Below are 26,818 nucleotides of genomic sequence, written 5' to 3' on the forward strand. Positions count from 1 at the left end.
TCAGTGTATGCAGTATATGCTAGACATCTTAAAAACAACTGTTAATGTCTCAAATGAGCTTTTGGATACCTTCAGAACTCCTTTGTTAAGAAAACAATGTCCACGCAACACATCCTTCCTGCCAGCTTGTATAGGAGGACCTAGGTGCCGGAAGCCCATAGGCCTGTATGAAGCGCTGTATAGATATCTTTCCAAGCAGAAATAAAGCTTACCCGTTCTTATTTAGAGAATTTTACAAACACAGATAGTCTTTATATTCAAATTGGACCTCTCACATTGCTCCTACCCATATAATAGGAACTGATAAAATGTTCAAACCTGGGTGCTGGTGAACTGTTAAGTTAAAAGGTAATTTCGTTTCTCTAAAGCAAACACCACTATATTTTGGGACTCTTAGGTAACCCTTCTTGACCGATTTCTCATCCTTCATAGGGGCTCCTGTGTGGTGACTTTTGTACCAGCAAAACCGAATGATGGAGAAAACTAGAGTTATAGAACATGGTGCACAAAATCTGTAGGGCACAGAAGTGACATGTTTCAAACGGTTACACTCACTGCCTGACAACAGTGCATGAGTAAATGAACATAAATATGCTAGCACTGAATATATGCTGAAGTATAAGATGTCAGTACTGCCTTTTTAAACAGAGTTGCTCTTGGGTTTTTTTGTTTTTATTTTTAAGCTGTGAGCTTGACCAGACACGAGCAGTCTGCTCCAGCACTTGGAGGAACACCAGAGCAAACACCAGGTGGGTTTGACAAAGGGGGGTGTTTTGATGGAACAGGAAAAGGAAGGCACTAGTGCTAGCTTTCTTGCTGACTCATGAGATAAACTTACGCAAGATGGAAGTTGTTTAAAAGGCACAGCGAATCACGTCTTAGCATGGTTCCAGAAGGTATAAATTCAAGTTTTGTTCTCGATCTGTACTGAAAACTGCCCCCAGTTGTAAATAGTACTTCCAGGCTGGGAGGAGGTTATTCAGAGGCAGTGAGCTATGCCGGCAGTGCCTCACCCTCCTGTGTTTCATTGCCCACAGGAACAAGTAAATCTTTAGTAGGCTGGCCCCGTGGGTCACCTATGTTCAGCCTGATCTTTGACCTTCAGGTTTTAGAGACAGTAAACAGAATGCTTTTAATTGTTGATACTGTAAGTTACACTTGTCTCCTCTGTATGCTTATAGACATCTTAAGTCCCTTATTTTATATTTACTGACATTTTGTGAAGATGTCAACCTTCTGTCAGGCATTTGTAGAATAGCTAGGTCAGCAGGGTCCAAGTAATCTATAAATAATTGTGACTACTGACAGTTCTTGCTCTGAGTCCTGTGTAGACTGACTATTTGGAAGTGAAAAATCTCAGATTCAGATTTTTTATATTCCTTCTTCAAGACTTGCAATATTTCCAACAGACACGAATTCAGAATTAGAACAGATTAGTTTACTGGATGATCAGCTAAAAGGAAAATACCTTGCCATTGTGGGCACTGACTAAGCTGTTGAAATGGACTAGGAGAGCTTCTGAATTAGCAGTATATAGCTCTATCATACTAGCCCAGTGAGAGCTGGAAATCAACCAGTGCTTTACACAACATATGCGCAGGATGTCACAGGCCCATAGAAGGAACAAGGGAAATAATGGTGCGATGAACAGACGTGTCAGTGAATGATTGTTCTTCATTTAATGGCACCATTCATCTGCTATATACTGGGCTTAGAGAAACTTGTCACATAAGAAGTGCCAGTCTCACAGTAGGCATTGTTAGCCATTGTGATTTTATTAGATGTATTTTGGTATTTCAAAGCTTCAGTTTCCAGGCTTAGGTAATTAATCACCTAAGCTGCAAATTCAGGTTCCACTAAAAATGTATATATAAAAAGTTGAATGTAGCTAGTAACCACTGATATGAAGAAAAGTCGGATAATATGATTCAAAATTATCGCAGATGCTTTGGAAGCTAGGAGGCAAATGACTGACCCTCTCCTCCTGCCCAGTATTTATTTCTTTCTAAAATCTCAATTTTTTGTGAAATTTTTTTTTTAAGGTTTGACTCATAGTTTCTAACACTTTGCATTGGCAGTACTGAGCACATCTGATTTGTCTAAGGAACTAACTGACTTCTAAACATAGGCTGTACATCTGCTGTAGAAAAACATTTATTTTATATATACCACTTGAATGAGCCAGTCCTCATGCTCATCCATTCTTTCTAGATCTAAAACTGTAATCTTTGCACAGTGCAAATGTAAGCTGAATTCAACGTGTGTTCTGTATGGATTAAACACCAGGATCATGTATTTGTTCATCTATCCTCTACAATACCCTGGACAGTCACTTAGAGAGTTTCATTGATAGGCACAAGGATTGCAATTGGGATGAAGCATGATATAATTGTGATCTGATGTTTTATGTTATATTGCAATATACCTTAAGTAATTTGAAGGTAAAGGGGTCTGATATAAGGGACACATGATTAAAGACATGAATCTGTGGGCATAAGGCTAGACTGAATTCAGGAATGGTGGCTGTATATTAACTAGCAGTCTGTGTGTTTGGTGATGTGAGAAGGTTTTCCTGGGGGGGGCGGTGAGGGGTGTGTGTGTATGCATATAGCTTGTATGTAGGGGCACACACGCACACACGTTGTATGTAGGTGCACACATTTTGAGGAGTAAAAGCCACCATAGCCACTGGGTTGCCTTGGTTTTGCATTCTTAGCTTGAATCTAAACAGCTTGATTTGTACAGGATACCCTATTATCATATGTAATGAAGTGAAAGTTTAGTTCAAGCCTGATATAACTTAAGACCCGTTTCAGACAGCAAAGGAAGGTTTTCTGGACTCTGAAAGTCTATTGCCTAAATGGGATCATAGGTTTTTTGTAGTTGTAAACAAGCAGTTCTCCATTGCTGGTTCATTGCAGGTTTCTGCATTAGAAGTAAAAACTGGAGGTGATTGACGTTCCCTAGACTTGATCCTTAGTAGAACTATGACAGGCTACCCAGGGTGAAGCTCTGTTCACTGTGTCCTGCTGTATAGTTTTCAGTGAGGGTAATGTACAAGAAATGAGATTTTAATGCTTCAGAAAGTGTAGTAATATTTCTGGAAAGTAAAATGTCAGGAGAAGTCCTGGGAAGTGTCTGTTAACTGGTGTTAGTATTATGAACTTGTGGCAAAATTGAGTGTTTTGTCACTGAGCTTCTACATTACGTTGTTCAGCAAGTGAAGGTAAAATAGGTTAATCTTTATAGATGAATTACTCATTGAGTTCTGTTTGGAGAACCAGGATTTATTTAGAGCCCCATGATCCTTTGACTCATTCCGTCTTACCTCCTTCTTTGTTTATGGAAAAATCTCACAACGTGTAATAGAGATAAAAATAAGAAGAAAACAATCTAATATAATCTTTATGAAAATGGTGTCTTTTTGATACAATTTCATGGAAAATTTTAACCTGGGTATAATATGTGGAAAGATTATTTCTCAGTTGATGTCCACAAAGCTAAAGTTATTTTCTATATACATTTTTAATGTGCTTCTGAAAATGGAACTTGCTGTATTTCTCATTCTAATTATTTCAGAATTTATTGTTTTCTTTTTGCATCTGCAAATCTTGGTCCAGCAAAAGTGTGGATAGAGAATTTTCATTTTGAAGGAAGTTTTCTGTAAATAAAAAATCCCAAGGAAAACTGTTTGGAATACAAAGTACTATATAATATGAAGTTTGTGATTTCTTTTTACCAAAATGAGACCAGTAGAGGAAAGCTCTTCTTAATAGAGGTGATTCTGAAAATTCCCCCCCCTAGTTTTAATTTTCAGCTATCATAGAAATAGCAACCTTCTCCCATGCTCAGCAAAACAGCTAATCAAACAAACCCCTTTGCTCACCCAGCAATAAAAAGTAAAATATTAAAAATTATTTAAAAAATGACAGACACTGCAGTTTTGCTGAAGAACCTAAGACAGATGCAGTTGTACCAGCAAAAGAGTCCCTTGTCAGAATAGCATATTATATGGAGAATGTGGGTAAATTAGAATATTAAAATAATTTTTAGTATTTGCTATAAATATATAGCTATGATTTTACATAAACCCTAAGACATGTAAGTAACAGACTAAGTGGATATTAGTTGCTGACTAACTAGCAACTAACACAGACATGCAGGAGCAATTTTAATATTATACTTTGAGCTAATCTTGGTTGTAGGGTCTGTCCTGGAAACTTCAACTTACACTGTTCTTGCAAAAGTAAGGACTATTTCCAGTAGTTGAAAGGATTTATCCTTGAAATGAAAACAAGTAGATAGTGTTATAATTCTGCTTCATACCAGCTTGCTTTATCTCAATTATTAGCTGTTAGACAGATTTTTAACTACAGATCAGAAAATACATCAGAATACATTTTAGTAACAATTTTAATTTTTAACAGTTATAGTGTTTAATGAACAAACTAAAATTAATGCTTTAATAAAAACTTAATTTTCAAGTATTGCCCCCTTTTGATGCTATCAAAATAGTATTTTATGTTCCCTTTGTTGATTATCCTAGTGGAAATAATTTTTATTTATTTTGCATATAATGCATATATAATGCATTTTATTTACACAGAAGCATTTAATTTAAATTACTGTTTGTTTTAAAATAGAACATGTAATAATATACTTTACTGTGCTTTAGCCGTGCATTTATTCAGAATTATTTAATAAAAAGAATCTGCTATACTGATGTGTGAAATAGCTGCTGCTTTTCATGAATTCAGTTCCTAGTGTTAGTATAATGTAGATCTTCAGGAACTGCTAAGCACTAAAAAAAGGCCTTACAAATAGGGTGAACTGGAAGAGGGTAACTCCAAAGGCAATTACTAGAAAATTCTAGTAACGGTAAATGGTCTTAAAAGTAACTGGAAATACTGTGTTTAAAAAAAATATTGAAGTATGAAAATACTTGCCAAGTTGGAAACGTTATTTGCAGTGTGTCTGTTTTGCTTGGATAGTGATAGCCAGCACCAAAACTTCCTTGTGCTTTGTAAGTAGCCTCTCGTCTTTCACATGATCATATTCCCATGCAAAGTATTATTTCCATTCAGTGTTTATAAAACCAAGTCTTAGGCTTCTTCTCTGGGAAAAAGTCAGCAAAGTTTTGACATAATACATAGTGTCCCAAGACCTAATAAATTATAGCGCCTACATTTTGGCCCTACATTTGAGGGAAGTATGGACTCAATGCTAAAAGGGGAAGTCTTCATTCTTTGTTTAATCCTTATTTGGTAGAATTTTCTCCATCTCCTACCTTTGCTATTTTGTATATTCTCCACTGGCAAAGACTAATATCCACTAACTTTTGCCGAGGAAAGACTGAAAACTATGCCAGATGAGAATTTGGTGGCAGTGGGATTTGATTCTCCTTTAATGCAGAGATGCGAAGGAATAATAACACTCAGTTTGGTAGAAATGCGCTGGGATGGGGAGATAAGCAGCTCAGTTAAACATGGGAAAGCTGAGAAATGGAGTTCAGTGTATACAGTAGGTGTTAATGTGCTGTTGAGCCTGAGGCAACAGAGGAACAATGCCCTCAGCACTATGTATATTTGGGCAGAAATGGAGCAATGAACTCTGGAAAAAAATTCTGGTGTATTCTGTACCCTGTTTACAGTCTTATCCAGTGTCTGATACCAATGTCTCTCTTGTGCTGATAGGACAACCCTCCCCAGAGAATGATAATACAATAAAAGACCTGCTGCCAGAGGATGCTGGGATTGATCACCAGACTGTCCACCAGCTCATTACTGTGCTAATGAAGTTCATGGCAAAAGATGAGAGCAGCGCCGAGTCGGACATCAGCAGCGCTAAAGCTTTCAACACAGTCAAGCGCCATCTGTACGTCCTGCTTGGTTATGATCAGCAGGAAGGATGCTTCATGATTGCACCACAAAAAATGCGCGTTTCAACCTGCTTTAATGCCTTTATTGCTGGAATAGCACAAGTAGGTGAAGGTGCTTGCTACTTTTTGCAGCTATTTCTCATTGCCTGTTGTTGAAATGGTGGTATCACAGCCTTCTTTGTACCAAAATAATAGCTGAGTGCAGTAATCCTACTTGAACCTTCTTAACACCTCTTCAGTTGGTAAAAGAATTTGGGAACAAGGATGGCTGCTTGTTCTTTACTCTCGGAAGGCTCCATGTAGCCTAATCAAGTGCTTTCTGTAGGTTTTTGTTTTGCAGTTAAAAAGTAAATACTTAAATAGAAGTATGCTAATTTATAACTTCCTACTTGCTGCATCATTGGCATAGAGATAATGGTTTTGTGTGTGTGCAGGCATGCAAATACTACCACTGTATGAAAAATTAGAGACTGCTCCAAACCTCTTTATGCTCTTTCCCTAGCCTTTGAATGCCTTACTTTCCTCACGTGTCATTTCCTCCTTTCCCATTCAGGAAGACCCGGGACCCATGTGCTCTTGCTTGTTTCCTTGTGTGAATGGTCTGTAAACTCTGACATTCTTCACTTTGCAGGAGACTCATTCTCCTTCTTCCTTAGAGTGCACCAGGACTTTCTGTTCTCCCTTTCCTAGGGAGTGGTGCCTCCATGGTGAAGTTCTGCCTATATTGCTATGATAAATGACTGAGCACATCCTTGCCTTGTGCCTTCTTTCTCCACCTTGTAAGGAAGACTGTAATTTCCTACCTCAGAAGGCTCTTCTAAGGCTCACTTAATTCTTACTGATAGAGCAGTTGGTGATGCTAAGCTGAAAAACATCTCACACTTGCAGAGTATTATTATTATTTGCAATGAAGCATCATCATCACTTCCACACTTTTTCCTTGTCACAGTCTCTCATTTCCTCACACAGTCTTACCTTAGGGGAGAGAGAGGGTTGTGATTTCAGATCTCCCCCTGCCCCAGCTCTTTAAAATGCCCACTGTAACCTTCAAACATTGCTCAAAGCTATCCTGGCCTCTTCTGTATCTGCAATTCTTATCAGGATTTTCTGGTTCGTACATTGGAATCAGTGATTTGTCTAAGTCAATTGTAATGTAGATACTTGGATAAACTTTCACAGTCATGGAGACTGTCAGGTATCCATGTTTCAGCAGGCAAGATAGAAGGTGTTAATGCAAACCAGGTAGCTGCAAATGCATCCCGATCCATTGTCTCGAAATACCGTTGCCGTATGTTGTTAATCATCTTTCACTTGTATGCTTTTAAGCTGAAGCGAGTGAAAGGAGATTCAGGCCTGTTACCGTTGTATTGAGAGTCTGGAAGGGTCAGTTTAGATCACAGGGCAGTATCTTACTGTTGTGGTTTAACCCCAGCTGGCAACTCAGCCCCACCCAGCCGCTCGCTCACTCCCCCCCGGTGGGATGGGGGAGAGAATCAGAAGAGTAAAAGTGAGAAACCTTGTGGGTTGAGATAAAGACAGTTTAATAGGTAAAGCAAAAGCCACACGCACAAGCAAAGCAAAACAAGGAATTAATTCACTCCTTCCCATGGGCAGGCAGGTGTTCAGCCATCTCCAGGAAAGCAGGGCTCCATCATGCCTAACGGTTACTTGGGAAGACAAAACGCTGTAAGTCCACATGTGCCCCCCTTTTTTCTTCCCCCAGCTTTATATGCTGAGCACTATGTCATATGGTACAGAATATCGCTTTGGTCAGTTGGGGTCAGCTGTCCGAACTGTGTCCCCTCCCAACTTCTTGTGCACCTGGCAGAGTATGGGAAGCTGAAAAGTCCTTGATTTAGTATGAGCACTGCTCAGCAGTAACTAAAACATCCCTGTGTTATCAACACTGTTTTCAGCACAAATCCAAAACATAGCCCCATACTAGCTACTGTAAAGAAAATTAACTCTATCCCAGCCAAAACCAGCACACTTCCACATTTTTTTAGATGTTTTCCAAGTTTGGATTCCCAAACTTCAGTGATCATAATTGTCTTGATTTTCAGAAGTACTGCTTACTGCAACACTGAATATCAGCCCCTGCCTTTCTTCCTCTGCCTTTAGAATGTCTCAGGATAGCCAAATTCACCATTTCTGTTTGAAAAGCTTCATAGTTGAATCCTGGCTCCCCTGACGTTGTATGGAGTTTGAGAACTTCAACAGGCCAGGATTTTTCTCCATGTAGCAGACATCAAAATTTTAATTTATATTTTGGGGGGATTTGTTTCTTAGCTGTAGGGCTGCTTTATATTGGGAATCTCCTTTGCTGCAAGAAAAATGCTATTTGCAATCCAAAGATGCATTTACAGAGCAAGAACTCAGTATGGAGCTCTTAAGAGATCTATTTCAGTTACAAGCCCTCAACTAGTCATAAATATTTGCTTTCCCCAGTCAGCTCCACAAAGGTTGGGATTGGGCTGACTTGCTAGTTTGTTGGTTTTGATTCCAAGCTTGATTGGAATGGTCAGTTCAAGGAAAAAAAAAAATTCAAATGTCTCAGTATTCTGCATCATAAAATCTGAGTATTTGGAATTCTTGAAAGCATAAAATGCCTTTTTCTCTCCCTAGCAGCAGAATTGGGCAAGTTTTGGTGTTTGCAGTCAGTGCGGTGTTGCCCCGCATGGTGGCAATGTTGTACAAGCCTGTCAGAGTGGGGAAGCCAGCAGTGCCAGGCTCTGCTCAGCATCCCAGGCTGAGCTCTGCTCAACATTTGCAGCATCATTTATTCCAAATCTTCCTGTAACAACTTAAAAAATGGGTCTGCTCAAGTTAAGACATGTCTGCATTACAGTATGTGCTGTGCTAAGGCAGGGCTCTGTCTTCCTTGTATGGATGACAGAGCCCTGCCTTACAGCCTTGTATGGATGACAGAGCCCTGCATGGTTAGGGAATGTTAGGATTTCCTAACCATGCTATGTGACTGTATCTCACCCTGAGGGGACAAGGCATTGCAGGGTAAGACCATATCTGGTGATTATATATCATCATCTGTTTGACAGGCTAACCCTACATGGATAGACAAGGGATTCATCTGATTAGCTCTATGCATGCAGCACAAAAATTTGAGACAGCTGCGCATCAAACTAGAGAATTTTACAGGAAAAAACTTCTAGTCAGCTTGTTCAGGAGGGAACTTGAGAGACGAGTTCTGTGTTTGTAAATTAGGCTCATCCCCTTGTTCTAATAAAAACAAAACCAAAAAAGAAACACAGACCTGAAGGAAATGGGTGATGTGGGTGAAACTGATGTTTGTGCCTGTTTAGATGTACAGGGCTCCTGATAAAGCACTAAGTCCACTGAAACTGCAGAGACGTGTTAGATCTTGGGGGATGTGCTGGAGTTTGCTTGGCCCGCTATTATAACTTCCTGGGTGTCAACCAGTATAGGTCAGCATCAGAGACAAGGGCTCTGTGGATCCTTGTTATGATCTTGTTTAGCTGCTGATTTCAGGACATTAGCTATTTTTATTTAAAGCCATATGTTGCAAGACTGATGAGAAGATAATGAAAAATAGCAGTGCAGTTTCAATCGAAAACATAGTTGTGTCAGGGCAGTGAGAGTATATGCCCACACTGCACCTAACCATCAGGATTCGAACCTCTAGGATAGGCACCAAATAGCATGATGCTCTTCAAAGGTCATGATGGAGGCAAGGCTTATGACTAGCAGTAATAACAGCAACCTGTCTACAGCAACACCACCACTTAAAATTGCTAAGCATTTTACTTAGGGCAAGATATTTTTCATTAGCTTTATTCTTGGATCCTTTAGGATTTGCACGCTTCGACTTTCTGCATTGCATCGCAGACACAGTCTTACCTTTGCTATAGTGAAGAGTGGAATTCTTGGAATTACCTGATTCCAGAACATGGGCCTTAAAAAAACCCAACATCTAATGTTGCAAGCCTGATGAGAAAATAATGAAAACTGGCAATGCAGTGTTAATACAAAAACCCCAGATAACCAAAATACACCCTCCCTCTCAAAACACACAATTGCATCATATCTGTTAAACATGGGATATATCTAATATGGTTTTGTCTGTTGAAGCATGAACAACTTGTTCTATAATACAAGGCTATCCCAGCATAATAGATTTTATGAACTTGCCAATGTATGTTAAAATTTAGACTGTGCAGGTTGAAAGGCTTTCAGAACACATCTTCTTTTGTTTCATTTTACCTATCTAGCTAAAATGAGAACCTGGCAAGCTGGCAGAAAGTTTCTAACTGATAGTGAGACTTCCTTAAAAATGTCTGTTTCTTTTCACTTAACTAATACAGTTGAGGTATTAGTTATTTTGCTTTTCAGCATCAGTGGATTTGATTTTGGTGAGCTAACTCCTGTGCTGATATTCTTTTCAGGTGATGGACTATAACATCAACCTGGGAAAACACCTTCTTCCGTTGGTGGTGCAGGTATTGAAATATTGCACTTGTCCTCAGCTAAGGCATTACTTTCAGCAGCCTCCTCGCTGCTCCCTCTGGTCCCTCAAACCTCACATTCGGCAGATGTGGTTAAAGGCTTTGCTTGTCATTCTCTATAAGGTGAGTGGTCTTAAAAAGGCACTGTCCACCTTAAAATTTACACTTCAATTTGAAATTTATTACAGGGAACACTTAATTGTACTGCAAGTGAAAGGAACGGTAAAGAACACTTTGATTTGATTTGCTTACTCACTGTATTTAATTTCAGTCTCTGAAGTAGTTAGGCTTTCATCTGTGCTACTGACCTATTACTTCTGCTGTCTATATTGTCTTTCACATGGTTTCCTGAGAAAGAAAAATGTGGATTTGAAAACAGGAAAATGCTATATAAAGTTCCAACGAATAGTATTTTGAGTAACTTAGAATTAGTTTTAAAAAATTGAGTAACTTTAAATGCATGGGGTCAGCTTAACAGCTTGTATTCTTTAATTAAGTGATGCTTTTTAGGGAGTGTTGTTAAAAAGAAATGTGTTTTTATGCACTAAAATGGAGTTGTGAATACTTTTAATATGCTTAACAAATTTCTAGCAGGTCTATTGGGCATACAAGGAAGTGGAGACACTAGAAATGAATGATAACATGCTGATTGAAATTTAGTATTTGGAGAACAGTTCTGATGAGAGACCTTTTGCATTAGTATTAATGGTTGGTTTTGTCATATAAAAGTCAAGAAAACAATATACTAAATCTTATTAATAGGTTTTTTTAAAAAATTTTTTAAAATAATTCTGTGTACAAAGCTGAAAACAGTCCTGCTTCTCATGATGTATTTAGACATGTATGATCAAAGGAAGGCAAGGGGCATCCAGCTGACAATGTTCTTGTAATTTTTCTATTTTACTGCCTAAATGTTTAGCCAAGGAGAAAAGTTAGTTTTTAAGCTGAAGTTTTTCTCTTTCACTGAACAGTACCCCTACAGAGACTGTGAAATCAGCAAGATTGTACTTCACCTAATCCACATCACAGTCAATACCCTCAACGCTCAATATCACAGCTGCAAGCCCCATGCAACTGCTGGTCCTTTGTATAGTGACAACAGTAACATAAGCCGATACAGTGAAAAGGAAAAAGGTACTTTTAACACTCTCATTTATATGATAGTTATTGATTTAATTCATTGTCTTGCAGATGTTGTAGAAACGGGTAAATAAGGTCTGAATTTTAGAATATAATACTCAGAATTAAGTCCAAGGTGTGACTTATCTGGCCAGTTATAGCCATCTACAGTAAAAGAAATTCACAATTTCTCTGTAGGCAAAGCATAGCACAGCAGTCTAACTTCTCTTGGAGGGAGTGTACCTTAGACTTAGTAATTCAGTCACCATGCCTGGATAGTCCTTGGCCTTTCTATTGATAATATTAACTGATCATGCCCACGCACAAGGTGTGCAACCAGCCTGACACCGCATTCCAATTATACTTTCTAATAACATGGCATAGTAGCAAATATTTGATGTTGAAAAGAGAAATTGGTGAACTCAGCCTATAGTTTGCTTTTCTCTGTAAAAGGAGCTGAAGTTGACTAGCTTACATGCAGACGTATATGATGTAGATGTCTAAAGGCGGAAGAGAGTGGTTCAGCCCTTAGAGTCTGCATCCAATTGTTAACTCTGTGCTTGCTAGCTGTAACAGAGGTACTGTGATGCTGTGAACTGGTGTAAGGTTGGGGCTTGAAATAACATGGTATCACTCAGTGTAGTTCCTTACAATTATGAAGTTTATTACATGATAAGTATTTATGATCAAACTTTAACAGGTTCTTTTTATGTTAATCTGTAGCTGCCTTTGAGCTATTCTGCCTTTTAGCTGCTTATTTGCTATTTACATCCTCCTTCTCAGTCTTCCTAGTGTGCAGCAAACTCTTCTTCTGAAGAAGAATACAAGAAGCACTCTTTTTATACGTCAGTACCTTTTCCTCTTCTGCTGCTTGTGGCTCATAAAAAGATATCCAGCAGAACAAGGACACAAAATTTTGTTTGCCTGAACACCCTATTACTCATCTGTAGCAAATTAAAGCAATCTTAAAATGGATGTAAACAATGTATTGCATATTTGCACTCACTTGGATGTTTTGTATTGCTAGAGGAGGGCTAAGAGGGTTCAGATAACTGTGGACTTACTATGAATTTGTCTTTGTTTTGAGCTGAGTTAATGACTTAATTCATAATGACTTAAGAATGCTGAGGGTAGTAGTAATACATTTACAAAATGCATTCAGTTTCTGGATTGATTCTGAGATGTTTTTAAGACAAAGCAAGGTGCCTAAGTACCCAGCTTGCTCTTCACAGTAAGTGCCAAGTTAGGTTTAGAAAACAGTGTTCCAATCTTGTGTCCAACACTGATTCCCTGGGTGGCCTCTTGTCTCACTTCATCATTGTTTCCCTATGTTTAAAGTAAGCAGAATAATATTTACTTGCTTTCCAGAGCTGTTGTGAAGGGCTTTGGGCTGCTCAGAGGTAAGGGACCATAAATGGGCAAATTTTACTCTGTAAATGCTGACTTAATCATAGGGCTGATTCTCCTCCTTTGCTGAAGTGCTGCAGAAAAAAGAGGATGTAGAAAAGTTTTCTTCCACCTGCAAGAAGCAGCCAATATAATTCCATAAGGACTTGGAAAGTTGAAGCCTTTCGCACCATTTCTAAGGAGGCTTGTTTAGTCTCTGGTCAGGTAGTATGTGTGCTGCTGTCATCATCAAAGGTGGTGTTTAGATGATCCACAGATGAGGATTTCATTGTCAGGCAGCAAGAATCCCTATGCTGAAGATGGATTTTCCCACTATTGAACCTTTTTCCTAATTCTTCTGCCAAACTTTGTTGTGGGGATCACGGCAAGCGTACAGACTGTTGTAGAACTCATGATAAATCCTGTGAGAAGAAGCATTTGTTGCCAAGGGGCAGAAGTTAGACACATAGGACATGATGTTAAAAGTGATCTCCTAACTTACTAAACCCAGTCCCTGTAGAAATTCTTACTATCGACTTTGATTGATTTTTCTGGATCCATTATATCAATTAGGTATCTTATCCCCGATGCTTTTAGGTGGCAGTTCCAGAGCTTCACATGTAGTAGAAACTTTCCTCCAATTTCAAAGCTGAAGGTATTAATGTCCAGTTTAAGTCTTCAGGTTTTGGCCATTCTAACTCTTTGGCTTACTTGCCTTTTCATTCCTAGACACCAAATGCATTTTCTCTCCATGTTTGCTTACTAGAATAAACAAGGCAAACTTTTTTGTTTCTTCTGTTGAGTGCTCTGTTTCCTGTATTGTCCCAGTAGTGTTTCTTACTTCCTTGGAGGTGAATCATTAGACATGATAGATATGGATTTTTCCTTTTTTAATTTCTTTTTTTTATAGCCATTTTATACAGGTGATGTGGTTATTTTTTGATGGGTAAATAGATTTGGATCTTTCTTACTCTCTGCCATTTTCAATCAGCAGGTCTCAAATTAGAGCATAATGTTTTACTATTACTACTTTGATCAATAATTTCATAATTCATACTCTTAGGTGTTATTCAATTACTATTACCAGCTTCCCAAGATTATCCGTGTCTTCTTTTTTCACTTTCCTATTTTGCTGGTTTATTACTGACCTTGCAGTTCTTGTACTAATTTCCATCTTCTTCAATTTACCATTTCTCGTTGAGCACTGTAGAAGTTATTTACTCAAGTCAGTATCCAGATATATTCTATTTCTTCCATCTAAACAATCTGTATTATTAGTAGTAGGAAAGATCAGCTTAGAATGGTAAAAGCTTTGATATACGTTTGTTGAATTGTAACCCATTTTTCATTTATCTCTGTCCTTTCTGACCTTAATTCAAGATGTAACAAGAATGGCAAAGTTATACCTGGGATATAAATTTTCTTGCAAACTTCAGACGATTCTTCATTTTCCAGTTCAAGTTTAACTGAAACTAGCTGAGGTTTTGTTACACAGACAGCTTTTCATTCAAGGAATTTCAGTCTCTTAATAAAGTTGTTTTTTTTTTTTTTCTCCAGCAGAGGAAGACAGTGTTTTTGATGAATCTGATATTCATGATACACCAACTGGACCTTGCAATAAAGAATCTCAAACTTTCTTTGCAAGATTGAAAAGAATTGGTGGCAGCAAAATGGTGAAATATCAACCAGTTGAGATGAATGCTCAGAGAAGTATGAATTGTTTTGTTGGTATAAACTCATGCAGAAATACAATTTCCTACTCTTAGTTTCAAGCTACCAACTTTCTTTGTAGAGCTTGTTGCACTACCCAATTTGAATGCAAGGACTCTGTCTGACTTTTGAGAGCAGGTATTCCTCATTTCCCTGAATGAAATCTCTTAAACGAGTCACAAAGTAGGCACTCCAAAATAAAAATATCTAAAATCAGCAATTGTTTTCTGAAACTTTAAGCTCTTTTGGATGCAGAAATGTTTAAGAGGATTTGTTGCAATTTTCTTCCATCATTGGGCTGAAGATTTTTACTCACATTTATTTTTTCCCAGAAATTGATTTTTTTGATGAGGTGGGACTCTAGGGTAAGCAAATTTGTTGTTGCTGCTGCAAATATGATGGTTTTCCATTGGTAAAAAGGGCCATTTGGTGGTTTCAAAAAATAGGAAGGATTTTGTTTTCCAATTTAGGTTCCTGAAATGAATACCCTAAAAAAAATTGAAGACATTTCCACCACCACCCACCTGCCTTTTTTTCTTTCAGGTGTTTGCACGGGGGGAATGATTCTGACTAGAGCAAACATTTACTTTAACTTTTCTCACTGCTTTTTTTTGCGTGGTTATACAAATGTGGAGCATTTTGAAATATGGGGATAATAATGATCAGGAATATTCTGTTTTATGTGAAAATATGTCTTTCATAATAGCAACAGTGGTAACCTTCTAAAATATTCCAAATGAATGTGTTCACAGAGTAAAACACCAATGCAGTGGTAGTACCAACAAGTATAACTCTGCTCACTTTACTCCTTCCTAGGACGATGTGGTGCGGTAGTTGCTAGACTCTGCTGGGGTCTAGGATCACTGGGGGAAAAAATTCTCTGAATACCTGTCTGATCTCAGGCTTGTGCTGCTGCATCCTCATTGCTATTGCTACCCTTGTTTCTTGAATTAGATGCATCTATGTTAAGCCCACTTTGCTGCAGCAAATAACATGTAGATGTGCTCTAATATACACTGATGTCCAAATGATGTCCACAATGCTGTAGTCCAAATTTATTTTGAAACCTCTTCAGAATGGTCTGTGTAGCTCATTTCTTCTTTCATCTCTCATGCCTAATGTAGCCATCCCAAGTGTCTGTAGAAATTACTTGCCTGTGCTATCTTCTATCCAATCCATAAGGTTAAACAGTCTATCTTCAGGGTACCTCTGTCCAGGATGAGTAGAATTTGGATAGAATGTAGATAAACCCCATTATCCAAATAGTAGGTTTTTTTGTTGTTGTTCACTGTAAAAATCTGTAATGTGGCTTTGAGCTTAAAACAAAATTTAGACAATTTTGACTAATACTAGGTTTGTATTTGAAATGCCAGTCATGTTGAATTGTGAGATAAAGATTAAGATACCTGCCGTAAGTCTCCAATTGAGGTAGTATTAGCTCTTTTTGTTTTAATCAGGTGAAATAGAGCTGGCTGAATATAGAGAGACGGGGGCCTTACAAGACAGTATTCTACGCTGTGTGAGAGAAGAAAGCATTCAGAAAAAAAAACTGCGCTCTCTAAAACAAAAATCTCTTGATATAGGGAATGCAGACTCCCTGTTGTTTTCATTAGATGAACATCGCAGGAAGTCCTGCATAGACCGGTGTGACTTAGAAAAACCACCTGTCCCTGCTGCTTATGCCATACATAGGCAGAGTGATTATGGACGATCTCGGCAGAATTCTTCTACTAAAGCTGAAAATATAGAAACACAAGAAAATCTTCCTCGTACAGAGAGTTTCCAGGAAACAAGGAGACCTGTCATACCAGAAGTTAGGTTAAACTGCATGGAAACCTATGAAGTGAAAGTGGACTCTCCAGTTAAACCTGCTGGTCCCAAGGAAGATTTAGATCTGATAGATTTGTCCTCTGACTCAACATCAGGTCCTGAAAAGCATTCAGTACTCTCCACTTCAGACAGTGACTCGTTAGTCTTTGAACCACTTCCTCCCCTTAGAATAGTGGAGAGCGATGAAGAAGAAGAAACGACAAACCAGTTGAATGACAAGGTCTCTGGCAAAACTGCTGTGTCGTCTCCCTCAACTCCTATCAACATCTCTGCACTTAGTCTCAGCACAACTCCTCTGGTCCAGTTCAGCATTGAAGATTGCTCCAAAGACTTTAGTTCTAAAGATACAAGCAACAATGCTTCAGCAGGAATAGAAGAGATCCTTTCCACGTCTCCGAAAGATCAAAAGGACTCTTCAGAGTTAGTTAAGCCAGAAGAACTTAAGGACATGTCCTGTGGGAACCCACTAACACTGAAACAGAAAAGGGACCTGCTGCAGAAGTCATTTGCCCTTCCAGAAATGTCCCTTGATGATAATTCTGAGCTCAGCATGGAGGAAATTAGACCTAGTGGAGCAATTCCAAGCCCAAATGTAAAGACAGTGCTTATTAAAGTCCCTGAAGATTCTGAAAACCAAACAGAAAGTGATAAACTTGATACCAACACGGAGTCTGACACTGAACAAAACATGGAGCAGAAACAAGAAGAGGAGACTGAGGAGTCAGAATTTAAGATTCAGATTGTTCCCCGCCAGAGGAAGCAGAGGAAGATTGCTGTGAGTGCTATTCAGAGAGAATACCTGGACATTTCCTTTAACATCCTTGACAAGCTGGGAGAGCAGAAGGAGGCAGGTGAGCTCAATCACTGACCCAATCAAAAGGCTTATTACTGTGTGAAGGTTTTGGTAACAGACCAGTGTAGGGAGAGATGTGTATATGTATAGGGAGTGATGTGTATATATAGCATCTGATGCCGTCTGAGCTAGCTGAATGCTTTCAGGTGTTTGTTTCTCACAAGGAATGTACTAACCATACAGGTATTGTGCATGTGTGAGGGCCCATTTGAAAAGGAAGTGGAGCTCACTGACAAAAATATTGGTTCTGATATCCAAGTTAGGGAGTGAAACTCCATGGCTTCTTTATGAGGGAAGTCAGAAAAATTGTCATACTTCCGTGCCTTTTATCCTGCTAATCTAGTCCATGCTACACTGATTCTCTTGTGTGTGTAGTGATTTTTGGCCGTTATTTCTTCTGCAAGCATAAGGCAGTGGGAAGCAGACTGGATCACAAAGTGTAAAGCTGAGCAGGCTGTAGACGTCAGAACTAAGAGCACTTGAAATTAACCACAGTTTGCATTTAGGATCAGACATAGACACATATTTTGTTTTTATACACTAAAAACTATTTGTAGCCTTCTTTATATTGGGTATCCACCAAGCTTACACAGCTTGTGTTTGTTAAAGATTTAAAGTTCAAGCATGGGGGAAGCCATTCAGTATTTCTGTGTATCCCAAGTTTTTTCAGGTCATTTCAATACAGGGTTTTGGTACTAAGTTTTTCAGATGGAGAGAAGTGTGTTTTAGCTGTTTCCTTAGTTTCCAATTGGATGTGTCAAACAGTTTTAAAAACTGTATGCTGCTGCCTCTTTACTTCTGTGGCTGTTTGTTTCCCAGGATTTTTCAGCTATTAAAATTTTATCAGTCTTTTTTTAACATATTAGTTAAAAAAGGAAAGAATCCTTCAAGCCTCAGTTCTTTGGTGCCAGTGAAGTGAGGAGGAATATTATGCAGTCCTGACCTCACTTCTTCTTTCTTAATTGCTTCAGAGGGAACCATAGTATAATTTTATATTACGATATTCCACTTTTACAAGGAGAAATCATTCAGTGTGATCATAGTTATGCTGTTCCCTTTATGTTTCAGGCCTATCATCCCATTTATGGTTCCAGTAAGCTGAAGAACCGCTGGAGCTTTGTAAAAACAAAAGAGAGCCCAGTGCTTTTGAACTTTTCACATAGGTTCTTAGAGAAGAATGGTCATGAAAGAATTGTACAATTAGACTCAAATTATTTTTGACCATTAGTAAGGGCCAGTTTTCATGCCATAACTAACACTATCATCCTTGAAACTGCTTGGAAGGGCTGTCCCAGTTCTGAAACACCATGTGGAACCTAGGATTATAGCATATATGATGGTCGTTTGGCTGCATGCATCTAAGTATGTCATCCAAGGGGAGCATAGAACATTCACAATGACTCATTAAATGCATTACAGGTTGATATAGGCAATTCACATAACTAGGTAATTTAGTGACATTGGCAGTTTAATGTATCTCATGTTCTGTTTTGCTTTGTTTAGCCTTATTGATTAGTTTATTTGAGAACATATGTGTTGTAATTCATTTAAGTAGGCTTACTATCACCGTCATAATGGGCTGATTATAATTTCAAAGTCTTATTCAAGCTTTGTCAGCCTATTATACTTCCATATGTTTTAGGCTTCTGATATAACTGATCTCTGAATTAAATATCCTAATGCATTGTTTCTTCAAGTGCACGATGCTGGGCTACAGAGTTTCCTGCCTGAGACTTTTTACAGCACAGATACATATTCATTTTTATAGGGTATGCTGAAACCAGCCATCAACACTTGAAAATTTCTTTGCTTTATTCTTCCCATATTGACAGTATCAATTATCATAAAATAAAAACATTAGTCTTAATGGCTTATTTTTCTTTTTAATGATAGAATCTTAAACTCTTTGAATCTTTAGCATCAATTGCTAGATCAGCAGCCCTTTGAATGAAAATTGATAACATGTTGGAGATACGGCTTTTAAAAGATGCTGAGCTGTCACTTAGACTAGCTTTCTACTAGTAGTACCTCTCTTATTTCCATGTTGGTGGTCCTGATAATCACTCTGTGAGTGGGATCAAAATCAAACTCTATGTGCATTTATTACTTCTGAGCTCTAAAGAGCATAGGTAGAAATCTACTTTAAAAAGTGACTTTAAGCAGTAGATCCCTGTGCCTCTATAGAAATTCTTACGACACACACTGAATCCTTTTAAAACTGCTGGGAATGCCAGATGGTGAATGGATGACTGAAAAGATGTGAAAAAGGCATCCAGGGAGAAAATGGATGGAAGATATTTATTGATTCTAAATACTGGGAGTTTAAGCACAATTTTCATATGCAGATCCTGCTGCCAAAGGACTTTCAACACTGGAAATGCCAAGAGAGTCATCATCTGCACCAACCCTTGAAGCAGGTGTCCCAGAGACAAGTAGTCACTCTTCCATATCAAGTAAGTTTACCTCTGGTTTGAGGATTACATCTAAGTTGCTGTATTTATGCATCAGATGCATATCATGTATGGTAAATGCCTTCCCCCGAGTTTCATTGAATCTTACAGCTATGTTGGATATCATTAGATCTGTTGAATCTCTGATGGTCAGCAGGACTTTAGCAGTTAGTGGCTGCAAGATTTTCTGTTGTGACATGGCAAATTTGACAGATGTGGTTTTCTTGAATTAGAGCAGGCAGCTAAAAGCAATATTTCACTAAAGCTGAATGTTTATTTTCCAGTGAGAGAAAGCATTGTCAACTGTCAGCGCACAAAAGCAGAGGATGAGAGCTCCACAGGGCTGTTACTATGATCTTCAGTACATTTCTTGCTGTACCTCAGGAAAAAAATCTCTTGCAATTTTTGTAAAATGCCTTGAAATGCCACTTCCTCAGCTGCTGGCTGAAATGCGGTAACTGTTTATCTGAGACTCCCATACCCATTTAAATGGAAACTGAGCTGGGTTGGTTTAAGTAGACATTGACACATGGCTTAACAGAGCAGATGTAGATAACATTGGAAGGTGGAGGCATCTTACAACACTAACAAAATCCAGAATGGCCTGTCCATCTAGGTAATGTTAAGTAACACATCCAAAGGTTGATGGAGCAGGACTCTGACTAGTAGAAAAGGGAGGGGAAATGATGACCTGCTTTGATACCAGTGAGCTGCTAGATCAGCTCAACCATCTTGCTGAACTGCAATTTCAGATTGCTGTAGAAAAGTTAAATTTTAATTTGTGAAATTCAGCATCTGCTGATTTGATTGGAAAGGGTGTCTGGCCTATTAAAGGAAGATGTTATTTTAGACATGCTAGATGAGTACTCCAAATTAGAGGTTTCCTCTCCAGTTTTACCACAAGTGTCTTGTGTCATGTGCATCTTGTAGTCAGGGTACATTTGTTGGCTACCTAATGATACAGATGTCACTTACTAAAGCAGCTAAAGAGATGCCAGTTAAGACCTATCTCTGTCTGGTTTCACTGAGTGCTAGGTGTTCCTGTAAATTCCAATATATGAAATTGGGAATAGTATCTATATGATATTAAGTCTGCATTCCTTTGTAAATATTCCTTTCCTCTTCCTGTGTGCCTCAGTTTCCAACTGCAAAAAGGGACATGAATGCTCCCATTGTGTCTCTCGTCCATTTAGACTGAAATAGTTTTGACCTTCTTCTATGTGTCTTTACAGTGCTTTGCATAATAAGCCCTGATCAGGACTGTAAGCACAAGGCAGTTCTGTAACACAAGTAGATAACATTACTCGTACAGCCAGTGCCTGGCCACAGAAAGCATACATCATTAACCGTGATAGGAAGATTTTGCCTTTGGACTTCTCTTCTTGAGTAGAGAATTCCACAGCAATGGAGGGATGATTGACCAGATCACTAGCTAACATATGAATGGCTCACCAGCTACTATATGAAGGTTAGTTATCTCCTCGTGATTGTTAGGTTTCTTGTGGAAAATCTGATCAAGGAAAACTTCCCTCCCTATGCCACTAGCCAGTCATAGGCATGAAAAGTCACGTGCTGGTCCACAGCAATCAGCCTGGCTCCAACACTGTTCAAAGGCTGGCAGCTCTCTGGGTTTTTTGTCTTTTAGATTTTTTTCTTAACTTATCAGTATTTGAAATCATGGCTGTCCTTGAGAAATCAGGTAAATAACCCTGGAAATCCAAACCTGCTCAACAGTAGCCTGATTATGTGAAATATGCATGAAATTTTTTTAATTACAATCGCAAAAGCTGTTAAGAAAATTCAAAGAGATAATTATTTTCTATATTTTGACAGTCATCTGCACTCCAAGCAGTCTTGTCAGTTCTAACGTTAATTGCTGTTCTTTCATCAGGAAATTCTATGCTTGATAAAGTGATAAAGCATCTATTTAAAATCCTTGCCCTGGAAACGATGGAAATTCTATTTTTCTCCTAATTTGCTGTGAAAGGCAGCTGCAATATAACTTTTAAAAGTGAAACATGGAATCGTCTCCTGGTCTGGTTCAGTTCCAGAAGTTCAGTTATACAAGGACTGCTTTGCAGCAATGCTGGAGAAGTTTGTACTTGGACCAAAAATAGAGTTTAAATGCACTCTGATACATTCAAAGGATATAATGAGGGAAAACTTAAAATACTTCACCTAATAAAATAATTTCAGTGTGCAGATTCCCACTGAAGTTATCATTGTGTTTATTATTACTCAGGGCCTGTATTTGTTTTGTTAGGGAATACTCTGCTTTCTCTGAATTTGAAACGCTCAGATAGAAACTGAGTAGAGCAAGTTTAGGAGAAGGCACTCAACCCCTCAGACCTTTCTGAAAATTGTAGTCCATCCCTTGTCTGTACGTCTTCATCACGGTTAATAATGTGAAATGCTGAGTTTATTTTCAGAGCTTAGCTGGGTACTGTTTGGAATTTTAGTACAGAACTACCTGATATTATGTTAATATTCTTTTTAACGATGTTGAATGTAGTTGCAGATGAAAATAATCATTAGGAGAAGATTTTGCTTTGTTACCCTTGCTTCAAGGCCCTGTTGAGGAAAGCACTTAAACATATACTGAAGGCAACATTTTAAAAGCTTTCCTGCATGGAGATGTGTGTCAGCAGTCTCATATGCCTTGTTCAAGCAGGGCCTTAAAACTCTGTCTTCATACTGTGAACAATGATTTTGGTTTCAGTGGCGGAAATACATTGCTCAGACTCAACTGTCAAAACAAATGTATTATGTTCGTTCAATCTGAATTTTCTTATGAATGGAGAAAAAAGTAAGAAAGTCAGGAGTTGTATATGATCTGTTTCTTCCTCCATTTAAGCACTGAGAAAATACATGACCAAAAAAGTCTTAAATTTTAAATCCACAATTGTTTGGGGGTTTTTTTTGTGTGGGATCATTATCCAGTGAGACACATCTCTTAAAGCAAACAGTAATATCCATTTAAAGAAGTATTGTAAATAGTTGGATGAGGAAAAATCCAATGCTTGTTGCTTGATAGCTGCGTGTAAGAAGAATGGCAGTGAAGTTACAAAAGGGACCTATCTTCAAAGGCATGCTGGCTTCACACTTCAGAATAATGTGCAGGTGGTATGCCTGAGTGGTGGGTATTTAGGAGCCCTGTTCAGGTTCCATCACCCATGAAGGGTGCTAGTGGTACACAGTCAGTGAATTTGTTTTCCTATGGTGAGCATGGACAGAGCAGTCCTCCATACTTTGCTGGGAGAAGACCAAGTTTCCTTCCTCGGTACATTGTATGTGAGTGAGATTCAAGTATACATTTATCACCTGTCAGCATGGGAATTTTGGGGTAGTATCTTACACTTCACAGATACCAAGTGTTTTGAAGAGCTTTCATGATATTTGGAGACAAAAAGGCACTGACAGTTGACACAGCAGATGACATCCTGAATCCAAGTCACTTATGTCTGATGTCACTGGAGCCAGAATTGTACCCTGTGTAGTTGCGTGAAAAGTGCATATTGACTTGAGCAAGATCCTTAGAGCAAGCAGTCATTGTCCTTTCAGTATTTATCTCATGCTGGCTTGTAAGATCAGGAAAAAAGAGTAGTTTTACGTGTTGTCTGAGCCCCTGAAATCCTTTTGCATTTCTGACTTGCAGCTCAGTTCAGACAAATGAAAAGAGGCTCTTTGGGAGCTCTGACAATGAACCAGATAATGAAGAGGCAGCTGGAACACCAGTCTAGTGCTCCCCACAATATCAGCACTTGGGATACTGGTGAGCTGCATTTATTGTTCTTTATTTCTATTTCCTAAACCAATTACTTTCTGTATCAATCCATTTAAAAAGTGAGTGTTTCTATTCTACCATTGCAGATAAGTAATCAATCTCAAGTCCAAAGTGAAACTTTATAGTGAGTACCAGATTCTCACCTGGTATGAATTGGAATAGTTACATTTTGGGAGGTAGTCCCTCTGGTACAGTGGTGTCCCCACAGTTTTGCATATTACTTGGATTGTTTCCTGGCCTCATTGAATGAAATGGGAGTATCAGTGTTGATTTCATTAGGTATAGGATTTCATCCCTGGTGCATGGAATCATTTATTTGCATGTATGTTTACAATGGTGTTGGTACACCAAGGAGTTGTGCCTTATACCAGCCAGTTTTATTTCTCTTTAGAGAAGTTTCTGCCAGCTCATGCTGAACACCTGAAGTTTCTGTTCACTCACTGACCTGTTTTTTCTCCCTTTAAGATTCATGCAAAGTAATGAAAACTGAATTAAGCACATAATTTCCTCATTACTCAAGTGGTTTATTTGTTTTTTTCTTCTATAAAAGGTTTTCTGTTATGACCAAATTCATACCGGATGTCACAAACAATGAATTCACTCTGTTTTATCATAAATGCTAAATATTTTATTGCCCATCTTGATGTTAGTGATATTACAGAATCGTGCTTCTTAGGAATTTATCAGCAGATCCAGATGCATCCAGAGAAAGGAATGCTTAAAATGTTATATGGAACTTAGCATGCTGAATGAATGTCTCACCACCAGTTCTGGACAGCTGAGTTAAAATTTTTGCTTAATTCAGCCTTCAGCATCAAGTTCCATCAAACTAAATCTTGTAGCTGAAGAATGGCTAAAGGTATGGTATATAGTTCAGGATTATCCTTTCTGCTTCAGTCTCCTGAGTAGCATGCTCAGCATGAGATCCTTAAATCATAAAGGTCAGAATTTGTCAATGATAACAATAGGGTTTTTGTCCTATCAGCAGGTAAGTTTGTTTATTGAAGAGACTTAGCTGGTATCACCTGGGTTCTCAGGCAGTGGTTTAGAGATGAAGTTATTGCTTTCATTCTGCATGAAGTAGTTAGCCTGTATTCAAAAGGAACAAGTCAGTACTCAAAACCACTTAGGAACTCTGTCTTGTTAATCTGGTTCCAAGTCCATTAGCTTTCTTCACAACATCTATGACTTTTCCCTCCACCATTCATTCCAGCTAAAGGCCTCCAAGCATGGAGATACGAAGTAAAATGTTCTTTTCTGGAAAGCTTTGTATCTCTCAGTCTCTTCTTCAACCACTAGCTTCAAAGTAAAATTAGTCTTTGGACAGAACAGGTTTTTTTTTTTTTCAGGACAAATGCTCAGTGTGACTACTTGATCACATTTCAATGTCACACCACAATTTTAAGACTCATTATACTCGGGTATAACAACTAGGAAATAGTCTTATCCCACATAAGTGTATGATGCATGCTTGGTTCATGCATGCTTTATCTTTTTTTTTTTACATTGGTAGGTATCATGTGTCTCTTTCATTTCTTATTTCAAACCACTTTTTTCCCAAGCTTGCCATCTGTAAAATACAATAATTTTGTGTCTAGCTTCTGTCAGGACAAACTATACCTGACTTCTAGTCTCTTGGTATTTCTAAACACTGTCTTTCTCTTTTTGTGACTCATATTCCATATCTTGTTGAATCTTTACAGCTAGCACTTCCTTTCTTGTTTAATGACACTTACTTTTCTAAAATACCTTCTTTGGTATTAGGTTATTTGTGTCCTTTTTCCTTTGTGGACTTCTTTCATCTTTCTCTCCGCCCCAGCCTCAATGGTTAAAAAATTAACTCTTTTTATTGTTTTTTTTCAATAGCTGTTGTATTTGTCTTTCTCTTGTTTTAATTGTTTAAGACTTTTGGTGCTGGTGACAGATGCTGGATTCATAGTTCTGGAGACTGAAGTTCTGTATTTATTCACAGAGCAGATACAGCATGGAAAGCGGCTGTGCAATGTCCCTGTTTGCCTAAACCCAGACTTGGAGGGACCACCACTCAGAATCAGAGGTTAGTTCAGTGTCTGTTTGACCTGCTGTCTCTGCTAAGACTGCCAGGAAGGTTTTTTGGTTAGTACCAAATGGTGCTGAATTTTATGTTCCATTCAGCTGTATTAAAGCCCTCAACTGTCCTGCAGAATGTAGGTTATTGAAAAATTATTAGACAAGACATTTCATTCAAGACAGGGACAACTGATAAGAAGTACTGGCGTTCTGCTAGTACTTGTTTTGGCTGTCAACCTGGAAATAAAAGACTCTGTATGCAGAGTGTGGTTGAATCTCATTTCTTTATGAACTCTCCTCCCTCACAGCTGAAATACATCCAGACTTTCTTACAGCCTTGCAGTGGGGCAGTGACCTGCCTTCTTTGCCTAAATCATGTTTTTTTTCTTACTGTTCAGTTCACGAGGGAGGACATTTTTATTTTGAGTAGTTAAGTCTTATTCCAACATTGTAACCTGCATTATGACAGCTTTTAGCATTTGTGTGCTGCAATGGGACTTACATCTAGAGAACATGACAGTGAAACTTCCAAAGTCATGGTAGAGTGATCTTTATTCATTTGTGAGGGGGGAAAAAATGGCTAAAAATATGTGAAAATCTACTCCTATTCTTTCCAATTCTGTATGGTGTGCTACATTACTGAAGAGTATTCTGGACTTCCTGGAGTGTCTGCTCATATCCAACAAAATCTCAGGGGACAATTACGAAGTACTGAACTCTGTATATAAAAGAAATATTTCCTTCCATACTTAGTAAAATGATTGTTTAAAACCTGTCTTGTGCTTGTGAAGCAAGCCCTCATGACTCCACATATTTTGAGTTCAGAAATTGTGGGAGCTTCTTAGATTATTTTGCCTGAGAGCTGATATTAGATTTGCTTTTCCTGCAGTAACCAGGATTATCTCATCAGAAATTCCATCTGAACCTAGCTTAGGTGGAGAAGCTTCCTCCTGTTTCCATACTTAAATATTATCAGAACAAGCTGATGTTAACATTAAATCCAAATCTGCAGATTGAAGCAACCAGCAAGAAAGTCGATAATGGATTACTTAATCTGTGGTTGAATTGGCATCAAAAGGGCATTGGTATTCTTCTAAAAATTGGTTCAGAAAATGAGCTTTTCATAGATTGGTCTTTAGAAGGAGATGCCCTTGGGGACAGCTTATATACCTAATGATGGTGTCTACCAGGTGAGCTCCCTGGATTCATTATTGGAGCTGAGCTGTATGGGAACAGGAGTAATGCTGCCTCTATCATGTCAGCTACATGCGGCAACCA

The 26,818-nt window shown here is 38.4% G+C and overlaps 1 protein-coding gene across 16 annotated transcripts in view; it reads left to right on the plus strand.

Moving 5' to 3' along the window:
- Positions 1-26,818, plus strand: part of UNC79 (unc-79 subunit of NALCN channel complex) — a 122,277-nt gene that overhangs the window by 45,731 nt on the left and 49,728 nt on the right. For 8 of the 16 annotated variants that reach the window (XM_075503480.1, XM_075503484.1, XM_075503488.1 and 5 more), the window contains 9 exons: positions 684-749; positions 5,694-5,980; positions 10,300-10,482; positions 11,331-11,493; positions 14,422-14,574; positions 16,032-17,255; positions 19,603-19,710; positions 23,363-23,479; positions 25,464-25,547. In XM_075503480.1, coding sequence (XP_075359595.1) covers positions 684-749; positions 5,694-5,980; positions 10,300-10,482; positions 11,331-11,493; positions 14,422-14,574; positions 16,032-17,255; positions 19,603-19,710; positions 23,363-23,479; positions 25,464-25,547 — 2,385 coding nt within the window. The remainder of the gene's footprint in view (positions 1-683; positions 750-5,693; positions 5,981-10,299; positions 10,483-11,330; positions 11,494-14,421; positions 14,575-16,031; positions 17,256-19,602; positions 19,711-23,362; positions 23,480-25,463; positions 25,548-26,818) is intronic. The other 8 variants (XM_075503482.1, XM_075503490.1, XM_075503492.1 and 5 more) reach the window with 6 other exon arrangements.

The sequence above is a fragment of the Mycteria americana genome, chromosome 5, assembly GCF_035582795.1.
Source record: "Mycteria americana isolate JAX WOST 10 ecotype Jacksonville Zoo and Gardens chromosome 5, USCA_MyAme_1.0, whole genome shotgun sequence".
Classification (NCBI taxonomy): domain Eukaryota; kingdom Metazoa; phylum Chordata; class Aves; order Ciconiiformes; family Ciconiidae; genus Mycteria; species Mycteria americana.